The sequence below is a fragment of the Nomascus leucogenys genome, chromosome 18, assembly GCF_006542625.1.
Source record: "Nomascus leucogenys isolate Asia chromosome 18, Asia_NLE_v1, whole genome shotgun sequence".
Classification (NCBI taxonomy): Eukaryota; Metazoa; Chordata; class Mammalia; order Primates; family Hylobatidae; genus Nomascus; species Nomascus leucogenys.
The window spans coordinates 52,497,020-52,516,871 of NC_044398.1; the positions used below are offsets into that span (position 1 = coordinate 52,497,020).

The following is a 19,852-nucleotide window of genomic DNA, read 5'->3' on the forward strand; positions in this document are numbered from 1 at the left end:
CTGGCAGGTGGTAATGAAACCAGTTTTTTCCCCTTTAACTTTTTGAGATATATTAATTTTTAGATTAGTGCATTCTCAGCTGCCAGCATGAAGAAGAACTAGTTTTTCCTCTGATATTATGAGGCTAACTTGTTGCCCTCAAGAATAAAGGCTGTATTGTGGAATGCCCCAAGCAGATTAAAACCCCGCTATACTCGGGGTTGATCACACTGAGAGACAAGTTGGCCTCTCCCATGTACATTATCTGCAAGCACTACCATACTGTTGGAGAATGGAGGTCTCCCCCAAACAGTGAACGGCCATTGCCAACCTTTTTATTATTCATTATTATTTTTAGTATTATATCCAAAGAGAAATACCCATAGTAAGTTCATAGTTCTTTACTATACACATGAAATTTCTAGTCTTTTATATAAAATGAAAATGCCAGTAATTAATATCTTATTTAATTTTTATGGTTTCATTGACACAACTAGTTTAATGTCACTGAATATGTGCAGTTGATTCTCTTCCTGAAAAACTCTTTAGCAATAAATAACATATGAAACCTTCCACTCAATGTTATAGTGAATGTGGATGTATAAGATGCTGTCGTTCGCCATCATCATTATGGGAGTTAATCCTGTGCTAGGAAATGAGAGGGATGACTCTACAGGTGAATTCAGGAGGAAGAAAATGCTCCACCCAGAAGCTGCAGGCAGAGCCTCTCTCTCCCTTCCGGGAATACAGCGCATTTTGTTAGGTTCAAGAAGTATAGACTCAGGTTGATTATAGGTCACTATTGTAGTCACAGGCATGAAACTAACATCTTATATAAACATTATCCATGTGTCGTTATGAACTACTCGTAACTTGCATTTTAAGCATGAAGTCATGAGTTCTGGCAAAGAAGAAAAGATTTCAAGGGAAATCAGTGAAAGACAGGGTGTCCCTTGGGTCTACTGACGTTGCATTCTGTGTAACTACAGGAAAAAATCTCAAGAAGCCAGCCCCCAAGTCTTACCTTATCCACGCCGGTCTGGAGCCCCTGACATTCACCAATATGTTTCCCAGCTGGGAGCACAGAGAGGACATCGCTGAGATCACAGAGATGGTGAGCACGCTTTCCTGCCCTATGAAGGTGGCTCCTGTGCCTTTTGGATTGTGGGTTGACTTTACTTTGGGGAGAGCATCCAATTGCACTTTCAGAGTGGGAAAATATTTTTCGTTTTGCAACATCTTAACAAATCTACATAGAATTTGCTTAGGAAGAAGAGAAGTCTAATGGAAAATCAATTAACTATTTTAGTAATTTTCTACACATGATACCCAAATTTTAAAAATTTAAAAGCAAAGGTGAGTTTAATCATGCTGAGGACTATATATGTACATAAAATCTGCGAACTCTTCATTCCGTTTGCTAAGAACCTGTTGTTTGGCATTGCTTGTCTCTCAGTGTCCATGTGATGCACAACCAAACCCTCATGTTTCAGACATTAACCTTGTGTAGAGGAGACACAAACGAAATCTGATGATTTAGTATGTTCAGAAAACTGAATGAATGGAGGTGCTGCGACTCACTTATGATAAGTGATCGCTCAACATCTCATTAATATTGTCTTTTATGAGACCACCTGGTATTTCCACATGAGACATTTATCATAACTTCTATCTACCAAAATATATTATAATCTAGAATGTTTTATTTTCCAACCACACAGGAAAGAATTTTACTATAGCTATGTTGAATTTCTTATATATGAGCTATTAACATTGCTAGCAATAGCAAATCCAAGGATTTGTTTTGATTTGGTGAGAGATAGGTTTTTTACCGTTTTGATTTTTTTTACCATGTAGAAGAGCTGCTTTGCTTGGGGAAATGACCCAAGTGTGTTTTATAGGAAATTCGAGTAATTTTAAACAAACAGAATCTACTTCTGCTTAGCAATGGAGAGGGCCTGTTGGGTAGTACAGACATCACTGCTCACCCTAACCAGTCTCCCTGGAGCCAAATGGACTTGATGTACACAGGGAAGGGGCTGACTTCAGCTTGGTCTCTGCCGCAGCCGGAACGAGATGGTTCTGTTCACTGTAACTATGGTTTCGTGAAACCAGAAGGCTCTAGCGATTACAAGCTCTGTGGCTGCTGCATGCAGTCTAAGTTCAGGTGTTACCAAATTGCCAGGGGTTCAGTCTAGGGCTTATTGCTCACTACACAGAAGAAAGCCAATCACTGAGACAAGCATAGCCAAGGAAGAAAGTTTATTTGGGTGCTGCAGCCAAGGGGAACAGGACATACGTCTCAAATCTGTGTCTCTGGCCTACTAAAATTAGGGGTTTTTATAGCAGGGAAGAAATGTAACCATGTGTGGGAAGCAGGAATTAGGGAGGGGTGAGGAAGAGGAGCTGGTCAACAGGAAGCGGGGGGTTGGTTAGGCATCATGATGGGTAAGGGGTCTGGTAAGCTTCAGGTTTTGTTTTTGTTTTTTGAGACAGGGTCTTGCTCTGTTGCCCAGGCTGGAGTGCAGTGGTGTAATCACAGCTCACTGCAGCCTCCAGCTCCTGGGCTCAGACAATCCTCCCACATCAGCCTCCCAGGTAGCTGGGACTACAAGCACACACCATAATGCCTGGCTAATTTGTTTTGTATTTTCAATGAGGTTTTGCCATGTCTCTCAGTCTGGTCTTGAACTCCTGAGCTCAAGCCATCTGCCCACCTCAGCTTCTTGAAGTGCTGGGATTACAAGCATGAGCCACTGCTGGCTTTTTGATACTATCAGAGATGCCTGATGGTTGATTTCCTGAGAAAGGAACTCAGATAAGACAAATGTAACTTTCTCGAATTTCAAGACTAGGAGAGTTAATTTCGATGTTTATTCCAAAGAAATCATAAACATCAGTCCTGTGGCACAGTTGAGCCACTTTCAGAAGGATATAACTCGCCATCCTCCCTGTGTATTCACTATAGATCTTGGGGGTTAGCAGCGGGGCCATTTACTGTTGTGCAGGCCTGTGGAATTATAGCCAGAGAAGAGTCAGGCTTCCCATACCAGCAAGTTATACAAATAATTAACATTCATCAAGTGCCCACTCTGCACTAGGCACATCTCCAAGCACTTTACACTGATTTTCTCATTTATCACAACAGTTCATCAAGATATCTTATTATTATTCCCATTTTACTGGTGTGGGAGCAGAGGCACAAAAACACGAAGTCACTTGGCCAAAGTGACTTTCTGTGAGTGGAGGAGTCAGTACTCAGATGCAGGCAAGATCATCCAAAACTCACCTCTTCTTTTTTTGGAGAAAGGATCTTGCTTTGTCATCCAGGCTGCAGTGTGGTGACTCAATCATGGCTCACACAAACCTTGAACCCCTGGGCCCAAACGACCCTACCACCTCAGCCCCCCAAGTAGGTAGGACTACAGGTGCACACCTCCATGCCTAGCCTATTTTTGTATTCTCTATAGAGACAGGATCTCATCATATTGCCCAAGCTGGTCTCCAACTCCTGGATTCAAGGACTCTTCCCACCTCAGCCTCCTACAGTGTTGAGATTACAGGCACAAGCCACTGCACCCAGCCCAAAACCTGACTCTTGACCACCAGTCTGCCCCATGTATTTCTGATATGAGCAACAGCTCTTTGTCATGCATTCCCACCATCCACCCACCCAAAGGAGAGCAGCCAATCTGGGGTCCCAAGTTTAATGGAGGAAGAGAATTTACCCAGAATAGTTTGTTCATATTAAATTCACACAGTGGTTTTAAAAACAAAAAAATCGATTCTGCTCCAGAATATTCTAGATGCATTTTCTGACCTTCTTTTTCTATTGCAGATTAAGAAATGGAGCCAGGGGAGGGAAGGGAGGTGTGATTTCTTTTCAGGTTATTTTTTAATATTTTTAAACAAATTCCATTATTTGGAGGCTTCTGGTGTTTAGACTTCAAATCTACTAATCTTAGTCTGTAATTCACTCATGGGAAAGTCCTTAAACATTTTTCCAGAGACAGTTCTGAGACAGGGTTTGTTTGAAACTCTGTGACAAGGTGAGAAAACATCTAAAAGTCAGAGAAACGAGACTCCGTCTCTACAAAAGATTTTTTTAAATTATTAGGTGGGCGTGGTGGCACGTGCCAATAGTCCCAGCTACTCAGGAGGCTTGAGGTGGGAGGACTGCTTGAGTCCAGGAGTTTAAGGCTGCAGTGAGCTATGATCGAGCCACTGCCCTCCAGCCTGGGTTACAGTGAGACACTGTCTCTAAAAAATAACAAAATTTGAGGTCAAGTGTGGTGGTTCACACCTATAATCCCAGCAGGAGGATTGCTTGAGGCCAGAGTTTGAGACCAGCCTAAGCACTATAGCAAGACCGAGTCTCTACCAAAAAAAAAAAAAAAAGGAAAAGGAAAAATAAATTAGCCAGGCCTGGTGATGCACACTCATAGTCCCAGCTATTCAGGAGGCTGAGGCAGGAGGATCACTTGAGCCCAGGAGCTGGAGGCTGCAGTGAGCTATGATTGCACCTCTGCATTCCAGCCTGAGTAGCAGAGTGAGACCTTGTCTCAAAAAATACCATTTTTTACTTTAAAATTTAAAAATTTTAAAAATTAAGAGTCCAGACAAACTGCAGGGCTTTGAGCGATCTCTTTTCTTTCAGAGCCATTTCCTCCTCAGTGATACAGAACTATGCATCCTCAGGCTGTGTGCAGGTGGCACAGGGCTGTGTGTCTGCAAGCACTTAATAAAACAAGTTCAAATGTAGGACACAAGCTTTCCTCTCTGCCCCCTCCTCTTCTCTAGGACACAGAAGTTTCCAATCAGATCACCCTTGTGGAAGATGTCTTAGCCAAGCTCTGTAAAACCATTTACCCTCTGGCCGACCTCCTGGCCAGGCCACTCCCGGAGGGGGTCGATCCTCTGAAGCTTGAGATCTATCTCACCGACGAAGACTTCGAGGTAAGCGGTTCTTCCAGTGGGGTGGGGATGGGAGTAAAACAACACACGCACGCCTGGCTCCTTTCACTGAGCCGCGGGGCACTTCTCCCAATGTTTCCAGTTTGCACTAGACATGACGAGGGACGAATACAACGCCCTGCCCACCTGGAAGCAGGTGAACCTGAAGAAAGCAAAAGGCCTGTTCTGAGTGGGGAGACGTCAGAGGAGCCTCATGGTCACGTCCAATACCACCGCACCAGGGAAATGGATATATCTTTTTGGACTGGTGTTTTTCACAAAGTATTTTTCAATCAGAGTTTTCAGAACCTGACATTGTTAAAGATACTGCTTGTCCCGGAGTTGTGTATTTTGTAAATGTTCAAGGGAACTGTTTGGAAACTTCTTTCCACCATTCAGCAGGTTATCAGAATTAATAAAAGTATCTGTTATGTGCACTTAAGCCGCAGCTGCTATAGATAGCACTGCCTTCTTGTTCCAGCTAGGCAATGCCTTTTTTTTTTTTTTGAAGCAGTTCTCTTTATAAAGTGTTATTTTGATAGTTTGTGGATTCTAAAATATATATATATTTATATAAACACCATATAAGTCAAATATGTATTTAACAAAGCAATATGTATTCATTCACTTTCAAGATTTGTTTTGGTGTCAAAATAACATGAAAAGGTAGATGGAGTTGCTTCTGTTGAATTAGCTCTGCCACCAATAGGTATCTTCATACACGTTTGGAAACGTTTCCTGCAGCATTAGGTATGACTTGTTCTGAGTACTGCTTCCGGTGCTAAAATGAACAAAGAATTTGTACTTAATGGCATGGACTCTGGAGAATCTATGCGAATCAACCTTTCTACCTTATTATCTCCCCAAAAATGTATAGTGCCTTGTTTTTATGTACAGTTTATATACAGAAAAGTTTGCTCTGCATTTTTGATGATGGTTTGGAACATTATCTACAATTTTACTCTCAAATAGTCAAAATAAAAACATCTCAATTTCTAATACCGGTTGTAAACAGTACACATGTCATTTAATGATATAGGACTCCCAAATAAAAGCATCAGAATAAACACAACAATTAACTGATTGGTTCACATTGAATTCCAAGCATGTTCCTTTCTGGAATTTTTTCTTTTTTTTTTTGGTAAATATTAACATGGCATCAATATTTTGTCATTAAGTGTAAATGACTATACATTTGAATTTAGTTTAGGGCAAGATTTTATACAAGGTCATAAGATGAAATACAGACTTATTTGCCCCATAGAATTAGTACTCAGTACTATATTGAAGACATACTTTTGCAAATCATTATTCAGCAGAAGTTCTTTATCCCACAGCTATATCTACAATTTCAATTTTAGGATCTCAATGCCTTTTAAAAAATTGTATGGGCCAGGTGAGGTGGCCCATGCCTGTAATCCCGGCACTTTGGGGGGCTGAGGCGGGCAGATCATCTGAGACCAGGAGTTCAACAGCAGCCTGGCCAACATGTTGAAACCCAGTCTCTACTAAAAATAGAAAAATTAGTCGGGCATGGTGGCACATGCCTGTAATCCCAGCTACTCAAGAGGCTGAAGCAGAAGAATCATTTGAAACCGGGAGGCGGAGGTTGCAGTGAGCCAAGATCGCGCCATTGCACTACAGCCTGGGTGACAAGAGTGGGACTCCATTTCAAAAAAAAAAAAAAAAAAAATTGTATGGATAAGACATCTAGAAAACTTAAAAAACGAGTTAGAAAACTCCTCACAAGCTCCTATGTTCTTAAATCCATGGTTTTGTGAACATATTCTGCAGACCTACTCTGAATTGTCATAGCCCTTCCCCACTCCCTGTTAGTCTAATTTAACACATCCAATCACAGCACATTTGCCTGAAACTTCAGGACTTACGGGCCCCATCCAGGGACGGCACCAGGGTAGAAACCTATAACCTGCTCCTGGTCTCACCATTTTATGATTTTTATGATATTGGGTCATCACTGAACTTTTCTACCTCGATTTCCTTTAAAAGGAGACACTCCTAGCTATCCTGCCTGCATCACAAGATTCCGAGCAAGGAACTGGTGGAAGCTCTTTGAAAATCGCCAAGTGCTAGATACCTGCCAGTATTAAGATTATTCTGATGGTAGTTAAAATGGGAAAGCAGGGGGGTTAAGTTAGGAGTGTTGTCACGCACCTAGAAATGATGGATTTAAACCAAAGCAAGGAGAGAAAAAAGAAGAGAGAGAGGCTCAAAGTCCATGTTCCATAGATAACACACAAAGACGTGAGGAGAAAGGTTCCTAGAGTCACTAGGGCAACCTCAGGGTCAGAAAGAGGCAGGATTGCAACCTCTGCAGTAGGTTCCAGATATCACCTGGATCCTTAGATACCCAGGAAGGAGCTTGAATTGCTACAGGAACTACCAGTGGAGAGCTGCTGTAATAAATAAGACAGGTGTCCTCATTAATATTCATTAACACCAGGTTTTCCCAAAGTCCTTTAAAATTGTGTCCATCTACTTGTATTAAACATTGGCAGCCAGGTGCGGTGGCTCATGCCTGTAATCCCAGTGCTTTGAGAGGCCAAGGAGGGAGGATCCCTTGAGGCCAAGAGGTCAAGATCAGCTTAGGCAACATAGTGACATCCTGCCTCTACAAAAAATTTAAAAATCAGCTGGTAATAGTGGGGACATAGCTTTAGTTTCAGCTACTCTGAAAGGTGAGATGGGAGGATCACTTGGACCCAGGAAGCAGAGGCTGCAGAGAGCTATTATCTTGCCATTGCACCCAGCAACAGAGCAATACCCTGTCTCTAAAAAAAAAAAAAAAAGTACAGTGCTGTGTTTTCAGAAATATCAAGGTAATTCAAATGCAAAAACATCAAGGTAATTCAAATGCAAATAACTGAAAATTAACTATATTGGTAGGGCATTTGGCCCAAAGAAGCCTTCCTCTTTTTGAAAAGTAAATACATTGCATTGCATGCATTTGCTGGTCTCCCCAGAGAAGGGATGTTGGGCTGCTCCAGACCTCTGACAATGGATGCACCCCGAGGATTAGATCAGAAAGACGGACCTGCCAGGGGAAAAGCATCAGAGGCTTCTGTTCCTACCATCAGTACCGTGGATGTGCTGTGAGTGTGGAGCCCGTATGGAAATGCCCCACTGGTTTCACAGTGTCTAAAGCTGATCCTTGGGGACTAATAGAGAAGAAAGATTAACAGACCAGCATCCCTTGTTTCTAATACTGAACTGGCCTTCACTGAGCTTTTGTCGCGCAGCTGAGATTGGAAAGGAAGCCGCAGGAGCAGAAGCGAATGCAAGCTAGCAGAAAGGAAGGCAGCGTGGAGGACGCCGCAGCCCCAGCGCCCTCCCAGCCTCAGCAGAGCTGTGGGGATTGTTCTTCACATCTGACGCCATGGGGTTCTGGAAGTCTCTTAACAGATATATTGGAACTGACTTGTATTACGTGGAAATTGACATAAATTGTCTGTCATTAAATCTCACTGAATTAAGCCCAACTTTACCATCTGAACACCGTTTTAGCATTCATCCTGAAATGGCTGGAACATGATTTGTTAGCTCTATAAGAGTAAAGAAATATTAGCTGGGCGCAGTGGCTCATGCCTGTAATTCCAGCACTCTGGGAGGCCAAAGTGGGAGGACAGATTGAGCCCAGGAGTTCGAGATCAGCCTGAGCAACATGATGAGACCCTGTTTCTACAAAAAATTAAACCATTAGCCAGGTGTGGTGGCATGTCCCTGTAGTCCCAGGTACTCAGGAGGCTGAGCTGGGAGGCCTGCTGGAGCTCAGGAGGCTGAGGCTGCAGTGAGCTGTGATTGCACCACTGCACTCCAGCCTGGATGACAGAGTGAGACCCTGTCTCAAAAAAAAAGAAATATTGAGCAACGACTGACCAAGAGCCCGTATGGAAGCAAAGAAAAATAAAACAAGCCTAATGTTTAGTAGTGGTTTCTGCAGATGGAAGACAGCAAACGGGGGAAGAGTGCATTTGGGATTGCAGGACTTGGTTAGTGTCAGAGCCTGTCCTAAAAGATGACGATGCAGCAGGACCCTGCCTCTCCTTATGACTTCCTTTCTTCCTCCACGCTCACCCTCCATGCTTCCTTCCTGAAGGAGGCCATTCCATTATTAAAATCAGGAACTGCGAAGATCCAGCAGGGAGCATCGTTTGCCAGTGAGGACATTTGAAGTCCCAGTGGGGAAGATTTGTTTTTTTGGTTGGATGGGGTCTTTCCACAGATTCACACACAGTTATCACGACAGCCACAGCATCTGCTGAAGTCTATTTCTAGTATCATGTTGCACATTCCAGACCCCTCATTATTTGCAGTGGTCAACATTCATTCATGAATACCTGTATTTACTACTTGTTCATTCAATTATTTATTGAGTGGGTGCTTAGCTTAAGGGTCAACAGAACACAAATACACCTTATATCTAGGCTCTGATGCCCCAAGGGATCTGCATTCCTGGGGAGGCAAAAATAATGATAATACACCAAGAAGTACAAATAATGATGCAGGGTCAGACGTGGCGGCTCACACTGTAATCCCAGCACTTTGGGAGGCCGACGCAAGAGGATGGCTTGAGCTCAGGAGTTTGAGACCAGCCTGGGCAACACAGTGAGACCCCATCTCTATAAAAATATTTAAAAATTAGCCAGTCATAGTGGGCACACCTGTAGTCCCAGCTACTTGGGAGACTGAGGTGGGAGGATCACTTGAGCCCAGGAATTCAAGACTGCAGCGAATTATTATTGCATCACTGCACTCCAGCCTGGGCGACACAGTGAGACCTTGTCTCTAAAAATAATAATAATAACAGCAATGCAACAAGAATCTGTTCTGCGTGGAAATGTGCCCCACTTTTTCCCCCTCACCCACTCCCACAAAAAAGATTGGAGTCCTAACCCCTAGTACCGCAGAATGTGACCTTATTTGGAGATCCTCGGTAATTAAGTTAAATGAGGTTTTCAGGGTAGGCCTAATCCGATCTGACTAGCGTCTTTATATGAAGGGGAAATTTGGAAGTGGAGACAGGTGTGCACAGAGGGAAGACCGTGTGCAGATGAACGGGGAGAAGACGGCCCTCTGCAAGCCCAGAAGAGAGGCCTCAGAAGAAACCAACCCTGCCCACACCTTGATCTCAGACTTCCGCCCCCTAGAGCTGTGAGACAATAAAGGTTCTGTTGTTTAAGCAGCCCAGTTTGTGGTACTTTGTCACAACAGCCCAAGGAAACTAATCGTGTCCAGAGGAGGGACTTCTGGCTGGAGGTGGGAGGGAGGGGAAGGGATCAGGGTGGCTTCCAGGAGGAGGTGTCCTCTGAATCAGCCTTGAAGGATTGGCAGGATTTCTCACTGCAACTGGACATCAGTTCTTCAGCCATCAGCTCCAAAGAGAAGATCTGGAAGGAGGAGAGGGATAGGAGAGGTGCACCCAGTCTCCCACGTGTGGCACAGGCAGGGTAAGGGCATAGCACGTAGGGCCTCGAGGCTGAGGTGAGGGTGCACAGAAGGAAAGTGGACTTGGACATGGACGGGCCAGGGGACCCCGGCTAAGGGGCTCTTCAGCTGTGGGGATGACCCAGCAACAGCACTTGCGACTGACTCCTCTGGTCCGCAGGATCCCCAGGCCTAGTGCGCCCCTTTCTCATGGGACCCGGGGTGTTTCCAGGGCTGGGGCTGCTGTCATAGTATCCTGTGCCCTGCGCTAGCACTTCTATCTTGGACCTTGATGTTGAAACCATTAGAGGTGCTGACTCTGTTACATTCTCCTCTCGTCCGATCTTCATGCAAAGATATTTCTGAAATCTCCAGCAAACAATATGGTACGTGGAAAATGGCGGACTTGGGTTTCCTACACAGTAGTGCCGTTTCTTGGTAGATATCAGTGACCATGAGGCAGCTCTACCAAATGCTGCTCTGATCTTATAAGCTCCTCAGGAAAATGAAATTGTTCTGTTGCATTGAAAATATGGAAAGTTTTGGAATCTTATCTTGCTATTTTAAAGTATTAATTTTTTTAGATTTTGACTTTTAAAAAAATATTTGAATGGCCCTGGGAGATAGATTGGTCATGTCATAAACAAAAGACCAAGGCATACGAAAGTTACGGGACTCGGCTAAGATAACAGAGCTGGGTGTGGCGAGGCTCTTTAAGGACAGCACCCAGATGTGGCTGTCCGCATTCCCCTGTACCTGATTATTGTTGAATAATGGAGGTAAACTGAGGCCCGAGGTCACCTCTTGCTTTAGGGAGGGCCTTAGGTAAGGGCGGGAGAGGAATCGCAGGTCCCGCCCGAACAGGCTGCTTTCTCTGCATGATTTCATCACATCCTCGCAGGCAGCCCCGAGAGGAGGGTCTCCAACATTCAGTTCTTCCTCATCCTCCCATCGCTGGTAAGAGACCCATTCCAGTGGAATCTGAGGAACGAGACCGGCCTGGGAATGAGACCTTTCCTCATGAACACTAATTTTATCCAGGGTGATAGGGTTAGGGGGAGATGTTTGCTGTGAATATCCGAATGTCTCTCTAACAGATTTCTATCACGTTTGCTATAACCTGCCAGCTGCCTCCCTCCAGCTGGAGAAGCCAGGAAAGGAAATGCAGGGACTGGCCAGGGAAGGAAATACGGAAGCGACAAAGGAAAAACCTTTGCATCTGGGGCGAGGCAGCCGCGCTGAGGGAAGGTTGTGGCCAGCAGGTGGCGCTGTTGCTCACCGCAGAAGCCAAGGCTCCAACTCCGGCGCCGCCTCCAGACTCGCAGTCAGGATCCGCAGAGGAAGCCTCTGCTCCTAGGCACGGGACTGGGCCAAGGCCTTCTCCTAAAGACCCCGGGCGCCAACTCCAGCTCCATCCGGCTCATTTGTTTCCAGTTCAAGGAACCTGAACTCTACAATGGGCTGACCTGGGAATGTTCCCATTGCCCTGATGCAAGCAGTGACAAATTCTGCAGTGACATGAACGTGCCCAAGGTGGGAGTCTGCAGACCACAGTTCCTCTTAGCCAGGCTTCCCTCCGGCTGCATGCACTCGCTTTTTAATTTTTATTTTATTTTGTGGCTTCTTTAAAGCTCTTCCCTTTGCCAGCTCTGCCATCTATAGAATGAAGGTGATACCTTTCTTTGGCTCAATTAGTTAATGTCAGGAAAGCTCTCTGCAGATGAAAAGCACGAAATTCTATTGATCAAATATTTAATTAGCCACACTTGGGGATGATTCATAATCATCTATTCAACTTCCTGAATTACCAAGCAGAGAAAATGGCATGATGAGAAATATCATTTTAAATACCGGTTTTCAGAGATTTTTTACCTGCGAAGGCTATGAGAGAATTTCCGAATTAGCATACCAGTTCCTCCCCGATTTTCCAAGAGCCTGAAGAAACCAGCTCCCTTCCCACTCAGCCTGTGGCTGTGGCCACGACTGTCCTCCTCCACCCACACCTGGCCTGGAGAGTAACTCAGCCACAGGGCCTCAATGGCAGTATCCAGAGGGTTGGACCACAGTGCCAGGACCTCGCCCCCCAGCCTGGGGCTGCCTCTCAGCCCTGGCAGGCCACAGCACCTCTTCTGCCTAGGGCAGTTACTTCATGTTCTGTCACATGCCTGCCCTTTTCTGCCCTGGTAGGGACTCAGTGAGGAGAAACTAGGTCATGTAGGAGACATGGACACTTTCAAAAGCAAGACACCCAAGCAGCTCAGAGTGTAAGGGGATTTCCAGGCATTTCCAGTTGCTTTGAAGCACAGTCAGCAACATGGCCTGGTTTGTCTTCAGCTCTGGGTTCCAACCCAACCAAGACTGCAGGTTCTGGTTGTGCATGTGGCCTCTGAAAGCAAAATAGACTTTTTCTTATTCATGCATTCTGCAAATATTAGTGTAAATGCTATGTTAGATATGCAGGCTAAACTGGTACAGACGATTATCTTTGACTTTCTGGCAAAACATAATTTTCAAAAAGTGAAAAAAACAAAGCCATCCTACAGATAGATGGGAAGCACGTGTCATTTGGGGTCCTCGGGAAGCAGGCGTCAAGACAGAGCTAGACGTGCAAGACATTTATTGGGAGCAACATTTTTTGGGGATAAGAACAGTGGCAGCAGGAGGCAGGGAGGGTTTTGGGAGGGTGCTGCAAGGCTGACCCCTAGGAAAGGAGAGGGGAAGGAGGGAGAATGGGGAGGAAAGAGCCTCTGAGTGAGGGGCAGCTCTGAGAAGGTCTGACCAGCCGCCAGGGAGCCCCAGGGCAGAATTTGACCCTTAGAGGAAATAGGCAGAAATGGCCAGGTCCTAGGCCCCCCTTCTGGGCTCTGCCACTGGCTGGGCCTGGCCTTGGCATGAAAGGTATACTGCAGTGGTCCCCATCTTTTTTGGCACCAGGGACTGGTTTCGTGGAACACAATTTTTCCACGAACAGGGGCGGGTTAGGGGGATGGTTTGGGGATGAAATTGTTCCATCTCAGATCATTAGGCATTAGATTATCATAAGGAGTGTGCAACCTAGATCTCTGGAACGTGCAGTTCACAATAGCATTTGCGCTCCTATGAGAATCTAATGCCACGGCTGATCTGACAGGAGGCGGGGCTCAGGCAGTAATCCTGGTTCACCTGCTGCTCACCTCCTGCTGTATGGACCGGTTCCTAACAAGCCACAGGATAGTCACATGGGACCAGCTGGGACTGGGGCACATGAACATCTTCAAGTCAACAGGAAACCCAGGGCCCCTGTGTAACTCTGAAAAGATGAAAGGGTGCCTTCCACTCCTGATTAAGTCAGGTTAATCTGAAATAGAGGATCTGGGCATTTCTTGGTGGCTGGATAATCTTCTTTCCCTCTGGGCACCATCCTGGGGAAATTGATTATTAAGTAATCTATCTCTTCTCAATATCTAAAACACTTAAAGGAGAGTTAAGCCGATTTGCCTCCCAAAAGGGAAAACCAGGCCAGAGAGTTCTTTTCACCATATTATACGGGTTTCTAAAAATAGCATTAAAATTTCACTTCACTTAAAATTTCAAACAACATAGGATTAAAACGTAGACATCTCCCAATTCTACATTATCCATTTCAGTCCTCAAGATCAAAGAGTATTTGCAGTTTGGGGTGAAACCTTCTATATATTTGCTATGTATGTACCACACACACACGCGGGTGCAATGATTTCCTCCATTCTGTGATGCCATCAAATGCAAAATCCAAGAGTGAATTGGTGCCACTCCTCCAGGCTACTGTCCCCTCCCATTGCGTCCTCGCCCATTGTGCCCCAAGTGTAGGCACAGCCCAATCCCTTTCTCCACAGCAAGATTGATCAAGTAAGTGATGGTTTGCATAGCGATACTGACATTTTGAGAAATAACTGGCAGGAATTACATCACATAACAAGCCAGAAAATGAAACTAGATATTACACATTATTGCTCTGGAACTGGACAGCCTAGGTTCATATCCCAGCTTTTCTACTCACTAATGGTCTGACTTTGAGAAAATTACTGAGGTGTCTCAATTTTCTCATTTGTGAAATGAAGATAATAATGGTACCTGCCTTATAGGATTGTTCACAGAATTCTATTACATACATGAGAAGAGCCCATAGCCATGCTGGGCAAGATTGAGAGCTCAGCAAATGTTAAATTTGTTTAACTCTTCAAAAAAATCATACATTATACTATAAGGCAGGGGTTAGCAAGCTTTTTTGGTAAAGGATCACATAGTAAATACTTTAGGCTTTGGGAGCCATATGGTCTCTGCCAAACTCTTCAACTCTGCACAGGGGAAAACAGCCCTAGACAATATATAAGCGCATGAGTCTGGCATCTTCCAATAAAGCTTTATTTATGGATACTGACATTTGAATTTTATATAATGTCACAAGTCATGAAATATTGTTCTTTTAAAAAATTTATTTCTCAATCATTTTAATGTAAAAAATCATTCTTCACTCCTGAGCCATGCAAAATTAGGCGGTGGGCTGGATTTGGCCTACAGGCTGTAGTTCACCAACAAATCTCCTCACCACCATCACCCCACTTAGCCACTTCTGCACCCTCTCTTTACCAGGTCTCCATCTCCCTGTTTTTACTCATCTTTCCTCTATAGGAGAAAGCAAACCTCCGTAACCACATTTCTACTCGAGAAGAGTCCCTTCCCATTAGGACACAGGGCGCATGGTCCCTCTGTCTCAGGCTCTGCACTCCAGGTTGAGCTCTGCCCTCAACCTTTGCAAACTAGAGGGAACGGGGAAAATGATCACCTGTTGTGGTGTTGTAGGTGGAAGCCTGCCCTCTGCTGGGGACATATATTTTGTCTGCATAGCGGTCAACTGCTTGAGTCCACCAACTTCTTTAACTTGTCCCTTGGCAATTGACATGGTTTGGATGTGTGTTCCCACCCAAATCTCATGTTGAATTGTAATCCCCAGTATCAGAGGTGGGGCCTGATGGGAGATGATCGGATTGTGGGGGTGGATTTCTCATGAGCAGTTTAGCATTGTCCTCTTGGTGCTATCCTTGCAATAGTGAGTGACTTCTTGCAAGATCTGGCTATTTGAAAGCATGGCACCTCTTTCTCTCTCTCTCTCTCTCTCTCTCTCTCTCTCTCTCTCTCTCCCCTCTCTCCTCTTTCTCTCTGTCTCTCTCTCTCTCTCTCTCCCTCCTGTTCCCACCATGTGAGATACCTGCTCCCCCTTTACCTTCTACCACAATTGTAAGCCTCCTGAGGCCTCCCCGGAAGCAGATGCCTGTGTTATGCTTCCTGTATAGCCTGCAGAACTACAAACCAATTAAACCTCTTTTCTTAATAAATTATACAGTCTCAGATATTTCTTTATAGCAATGCATAAACAGCCTAATACAGTAATGAGTGTTTCTATTATATTGTTTCCAGGTTCCAGGTTTGCACTATTACAAAGAATGCTGCATTTTCTCATAAAATCCTCAAACAACTCTATGAAAGGGGAACAATTTAATCCCATTTTACAGATGAAGGAATGGAGGCACAGAAAAATGAAGTAATTTGGCTAATCTCACACATGCTTGATGGTTAAGGGGTCTGTGACTGTTAATACTGAGTGTCGACTTGACTGGATACAAAGTATTGATCCTGGGTGTGTCTGTGAGGGTGTTCCCAAAGGAGATTAACATTTGAGTCAGTGGGCTGGGAAAGGCAGACCCACCCTTAATCTGGGTGGGTACCATCTAATCAGCTGCCAGTGTGGCTAGAATATAAGCAGGCAGAAAAATGTGAAAAGACAGACTGGCCTAGCCTCTCAGCCTACATCTTTCTCCCATGCTGGATGCTTCCTGCCTTCAAACACAGGACTCTGAATTCTTCAGTTTTGGAACTTGGACTGGCTCTCCTTGCTCTTCAGCCTGCAGATGGCCTATTGCAGGACCTTGTGATCATGTGAGTTAAAACTTACTAAACTCCCCTTTATATATGTGTATATATATATATATATATACACATATATATATATATACGTATATATATATATGTGTGTATATATATATATATATATACGTATATATATATATTCCATTAGTTCTGTCTCTAGAGAACCCTAATACAGGGTCCCTGGAGAATCTCTGACCTGCCCCACAAGTGTTTACATTAGATACTTTTATGCAGATGAGGGAACTTGCCCAGGGCCTTGTCTGAGCATGCCAACATGAGCACTTGGGAAAAGGTGGGGGGGAGCCACAGGCAGTGGGAGGAGCCTGGACTCTTCAGTTCCTGTGCGGTGGCCTGGGATTCAATCTGTGAGGTGGGGGACCTCTTAGCAGGACTCCATTTTGCTTTGCTGAGTTTTTTTTTTTCTTTTTTTCTCTTTTCACCCAATAAAATCCTGTTCTACTCACCCTTCAGTGTGTGTGCGTGCCTAAATTTTCCTGGTTGTGTGACAAGAATCCAGTTTTAGCTGAACTAAGGAGCAATATTCTGCAACACTATGACTCTACTTCCAGGATACAACTGACTGACCACCAGGAGTGGTCACCGGAGCCAAGATATTGTTACTGTCGTGTTCATTTCCTTGTATTACTTAATTGGTCTATAGGCAGGCACATGGCCCATGCTAAGCCAATCAGTGTCCTTTTCCTAGAATTTTAGAACTGGAATCAAGAAACTCTTATCATTCAAACTCAAGTCTACTAGCAGACTTTTGGAGAAAAATTCCTCTGTTTTCAAAGAAAAGGAAGCCAGGGCAGGCAGAAAAATGGATAAACCATGAGACTCTTGAGGGAACTCAAGGCTTGGTTCCAGGTGTTCCCAAGGCCCAGCTATACCCCTGACCTTCCAGAAGCTAAGTTGTTTTGTAAGACTCCACAATATATATTTAATCAATTACTTTTGAAAGTTCTTTTATTTAAAAAAGATTTCCTTTCACTTTTATCTGATAGAGTTCTAATTACCTTAAGTAAATTAATAATCTGGTGGTACTGTAAATATTATAAGATAGCAATGAGGATGAGGACATTTCTCTGATGGCCACTGAAAGTTTAATAGGTTTGTAAACCAAAAATAAACTCCTAAGCACCCTCCAGCTGACAAAATGGATCCCTTCTTGGCCAAGAAGACCCCAGAGAAATCTGAAAGATTGAATTCCTGCCATGACAGGAAGAGAGTTTGGACATACCTGATTATGTCTCCTCCATTTTGGAGTTTAGGCAGAACCAACAAGCATCAACATTAAAATAGAGATCACAAGACTAAAAAAATAGACTCTTTGTGGCAATAAGATATCAAATTCCAACCTGACTCTGGCATAGCATTGCATGATAAATGGCAGACCCTGAGAGAAATCAAAGTATTTTACCCCAAAATATATTTATTTGACATATTTTGAAATTGCTCGCAAAGCTGTCTTTTGTGGGGGAAATTTGCATCTGTAGAGAATCTCCATGAATGCAGCCAGGCCTTCCCTTTCCAAGCGTTTCCTGGATCTAGGAGAGATTAACTAAGAGTCTGATAGATTTTAAGATCTGAACAAAAGACATTTACCATGCATTCTCTCTGAAGGCTGCTACCTATGAGACTTCACCTTCAAAACAAGATCTTTGGTCTCCATAAGCCACCTTATCTTAACTCAAGCATTTTTTTCTGCTGACTTCAAATCTTTGGACAAAGCTTAACTTTTTCCACCAATTGCCAACCAGAAAATCTTTGAATCCACCTAGGACCTGTAATCCCACCCCACCTCATCCCCACCTCACTGCCCACTTCAAGATATCCCACCTCTTTAGGCTGAACGAATATAGACTTTCCATGTATTAATTTAGTATTTTACCTGCAATTCCCATCTCCCTAAAATGTATAAAACCAAACTGTAACCCAACTGCCTGGGCACTCTTTCTCAGAAGCTCTCAAGTCTGTTCCCTGGGCCACGGCCACTCATATTGGCATAGAATAAACCTCTTTAAAATATTTTACAGTCTGGGGTTTGTTTGTTTGTTTTTTACATCAACGGGTTATAGACTCAAGACAGGTATTTCTACTGAATAGTCAAAAGAAAGTACATTTAGCAAACCAAGAAGCATACTCTATTACCCATGGCATAAAAATAGACCAAAATAAAGCCCCCAGTGTTGTGGAACTTTCTTTGTTAAAAATAAAGAGGGGGAAAAAGTAGAGAAGTAAAGAAGGAATAACAGATCCCAATCAACAGTAATAAACCATTTAAACTCTTTTATGTAACCTCCTCCGTTTTAGGTAAAAAAAAAAATCTATTTTGCTCTGATGTTAAAAAATGTCAACAGTAATTCACAAATTTTTTAAAGTCCTGAAAATATGGCAAAGATTATTTTCATACTAAACACAACCGTCAAAAATGGAGATCTTGCAGCTTAGCTGCAACAATATAACCAGACTGAATACTTCAGAATATTCTTACTGGGTAATCAGTTTGTGTTTATGATAAATTGCCACCAGCTCTCAGAAGTGGCCTGTGAAGTCTAAGATATAGCCTGTGCTTTTTAGATACCAAAATATACAAAGCTGTTGCATGACAATTAAAGAAAGCAAAATCAAATTGCTGTTATTTATTTCTGTATGGCTTTTAATTCAAACTTGCTACTCAGCTCAAGATCCAACTCATATTTATTTTAGCTTTAAAGTCTACTTCATTTCACACCAATAGTTCACTTTATTATGAATATTTTCTTTACTGTGTGAAAGGAAAATATCTTGGGCCCCCAAATCACTAAGCTAAAGGCAAAAGTCAAGCTGGGAACTGCTTAGGGCAAACCTGCCTCCCATTCTATCCAAAGTCACCCCTCTGCTCACTGAGATAAATGCACATCTGATTGCCTCCCTTGGAGAGGCTCATCAGAAACTCAAAAGAATGCAACCATTTGTCTCTTACTTACCTATGACCTGGAAGCCCCCTCCCACTTCGATTTGTCCCACCCTTCCAGACCAAATCAATGTTCATCTTACCTAAGTTGATTGATGCCTCATGTCTCCCTAAAATGTGTAAAATCAAACTGTGCTCTGAGCACCTTGGGCACATGTCATTAGGACCTCGTGAGACTGTGTCACAGGCGTGCATTCTCAACCCTGGCAAAGTATACTTTTTAAATTAACTGAGACCTGTCTCAGATTTTTGGGATTCACAACTGTGATTTACTACAATATCCATATGTGTGTGTGTATATACACACATACATATATAAAATCATATATGTACATACATATAATTCAGGTAATGATTATATAACATTTTTGACAGGTACTGAAAATGGTAATTAAAGTTTTCCAGCTGCTACATGGTATGTCACCAAAAGAGCCACTGGCCCCACAGAATAAGGCAACACCTATGCAAGTAACTTAGCAGCCTTTCTGGACTGAGATTCTTTCAGTTTCATTAAAGCATATAAGCCCTGGCTTATTCCAACTCTTACTGTACATACAAATTCCATACAATGAA

General features: G+C 43.5%; 1 protein-coding gene and 1 long non-coding RNA gene across 2 annotated transcripts in view; both read left to right on the forward strand.

The window, feature by feature from the left end:
- SVIL (supervillin) overlaps positions 1–6,017 on the forward strand; it is a 276,068-nt gene extending 270,051 nt beyond the window's left edge. Inside the window, exons 38-40 of the mRNA XM_030797621.1 lie at positions 969–1,093; positions 4,780–4,935; positions 5,036–6,017. Of these exons, the coding sequence (XP_030653481.1) occupies positions 969–1,093; positions 4,780–4,935; positions 5,036–5,122 (368 nt within the window). The 3' untranslated portion in view covers positions 5,123–6,017. The remainder of the gene's footprint in view (positions 1–968; positions 1,094–4,779; positions 4,936–5,035) is intronic.
- A 1,909-nt stretch (positions 6,018–7,926) lies between these two features.
- Positions 7,927–8,432, forward strand: LOC105739146. Its single transcript, XR_001115021.2, has 2 exons — positions 7,927–8,045; positions 8,128–8,432. It is a non-coding gene; the product is annotated as an uncharacterized LOC105739146 (long non-coding RNA).
- The last annotated feature ends 11,420 nt before the right edge of the window (positions 8,433–19,852 follow it).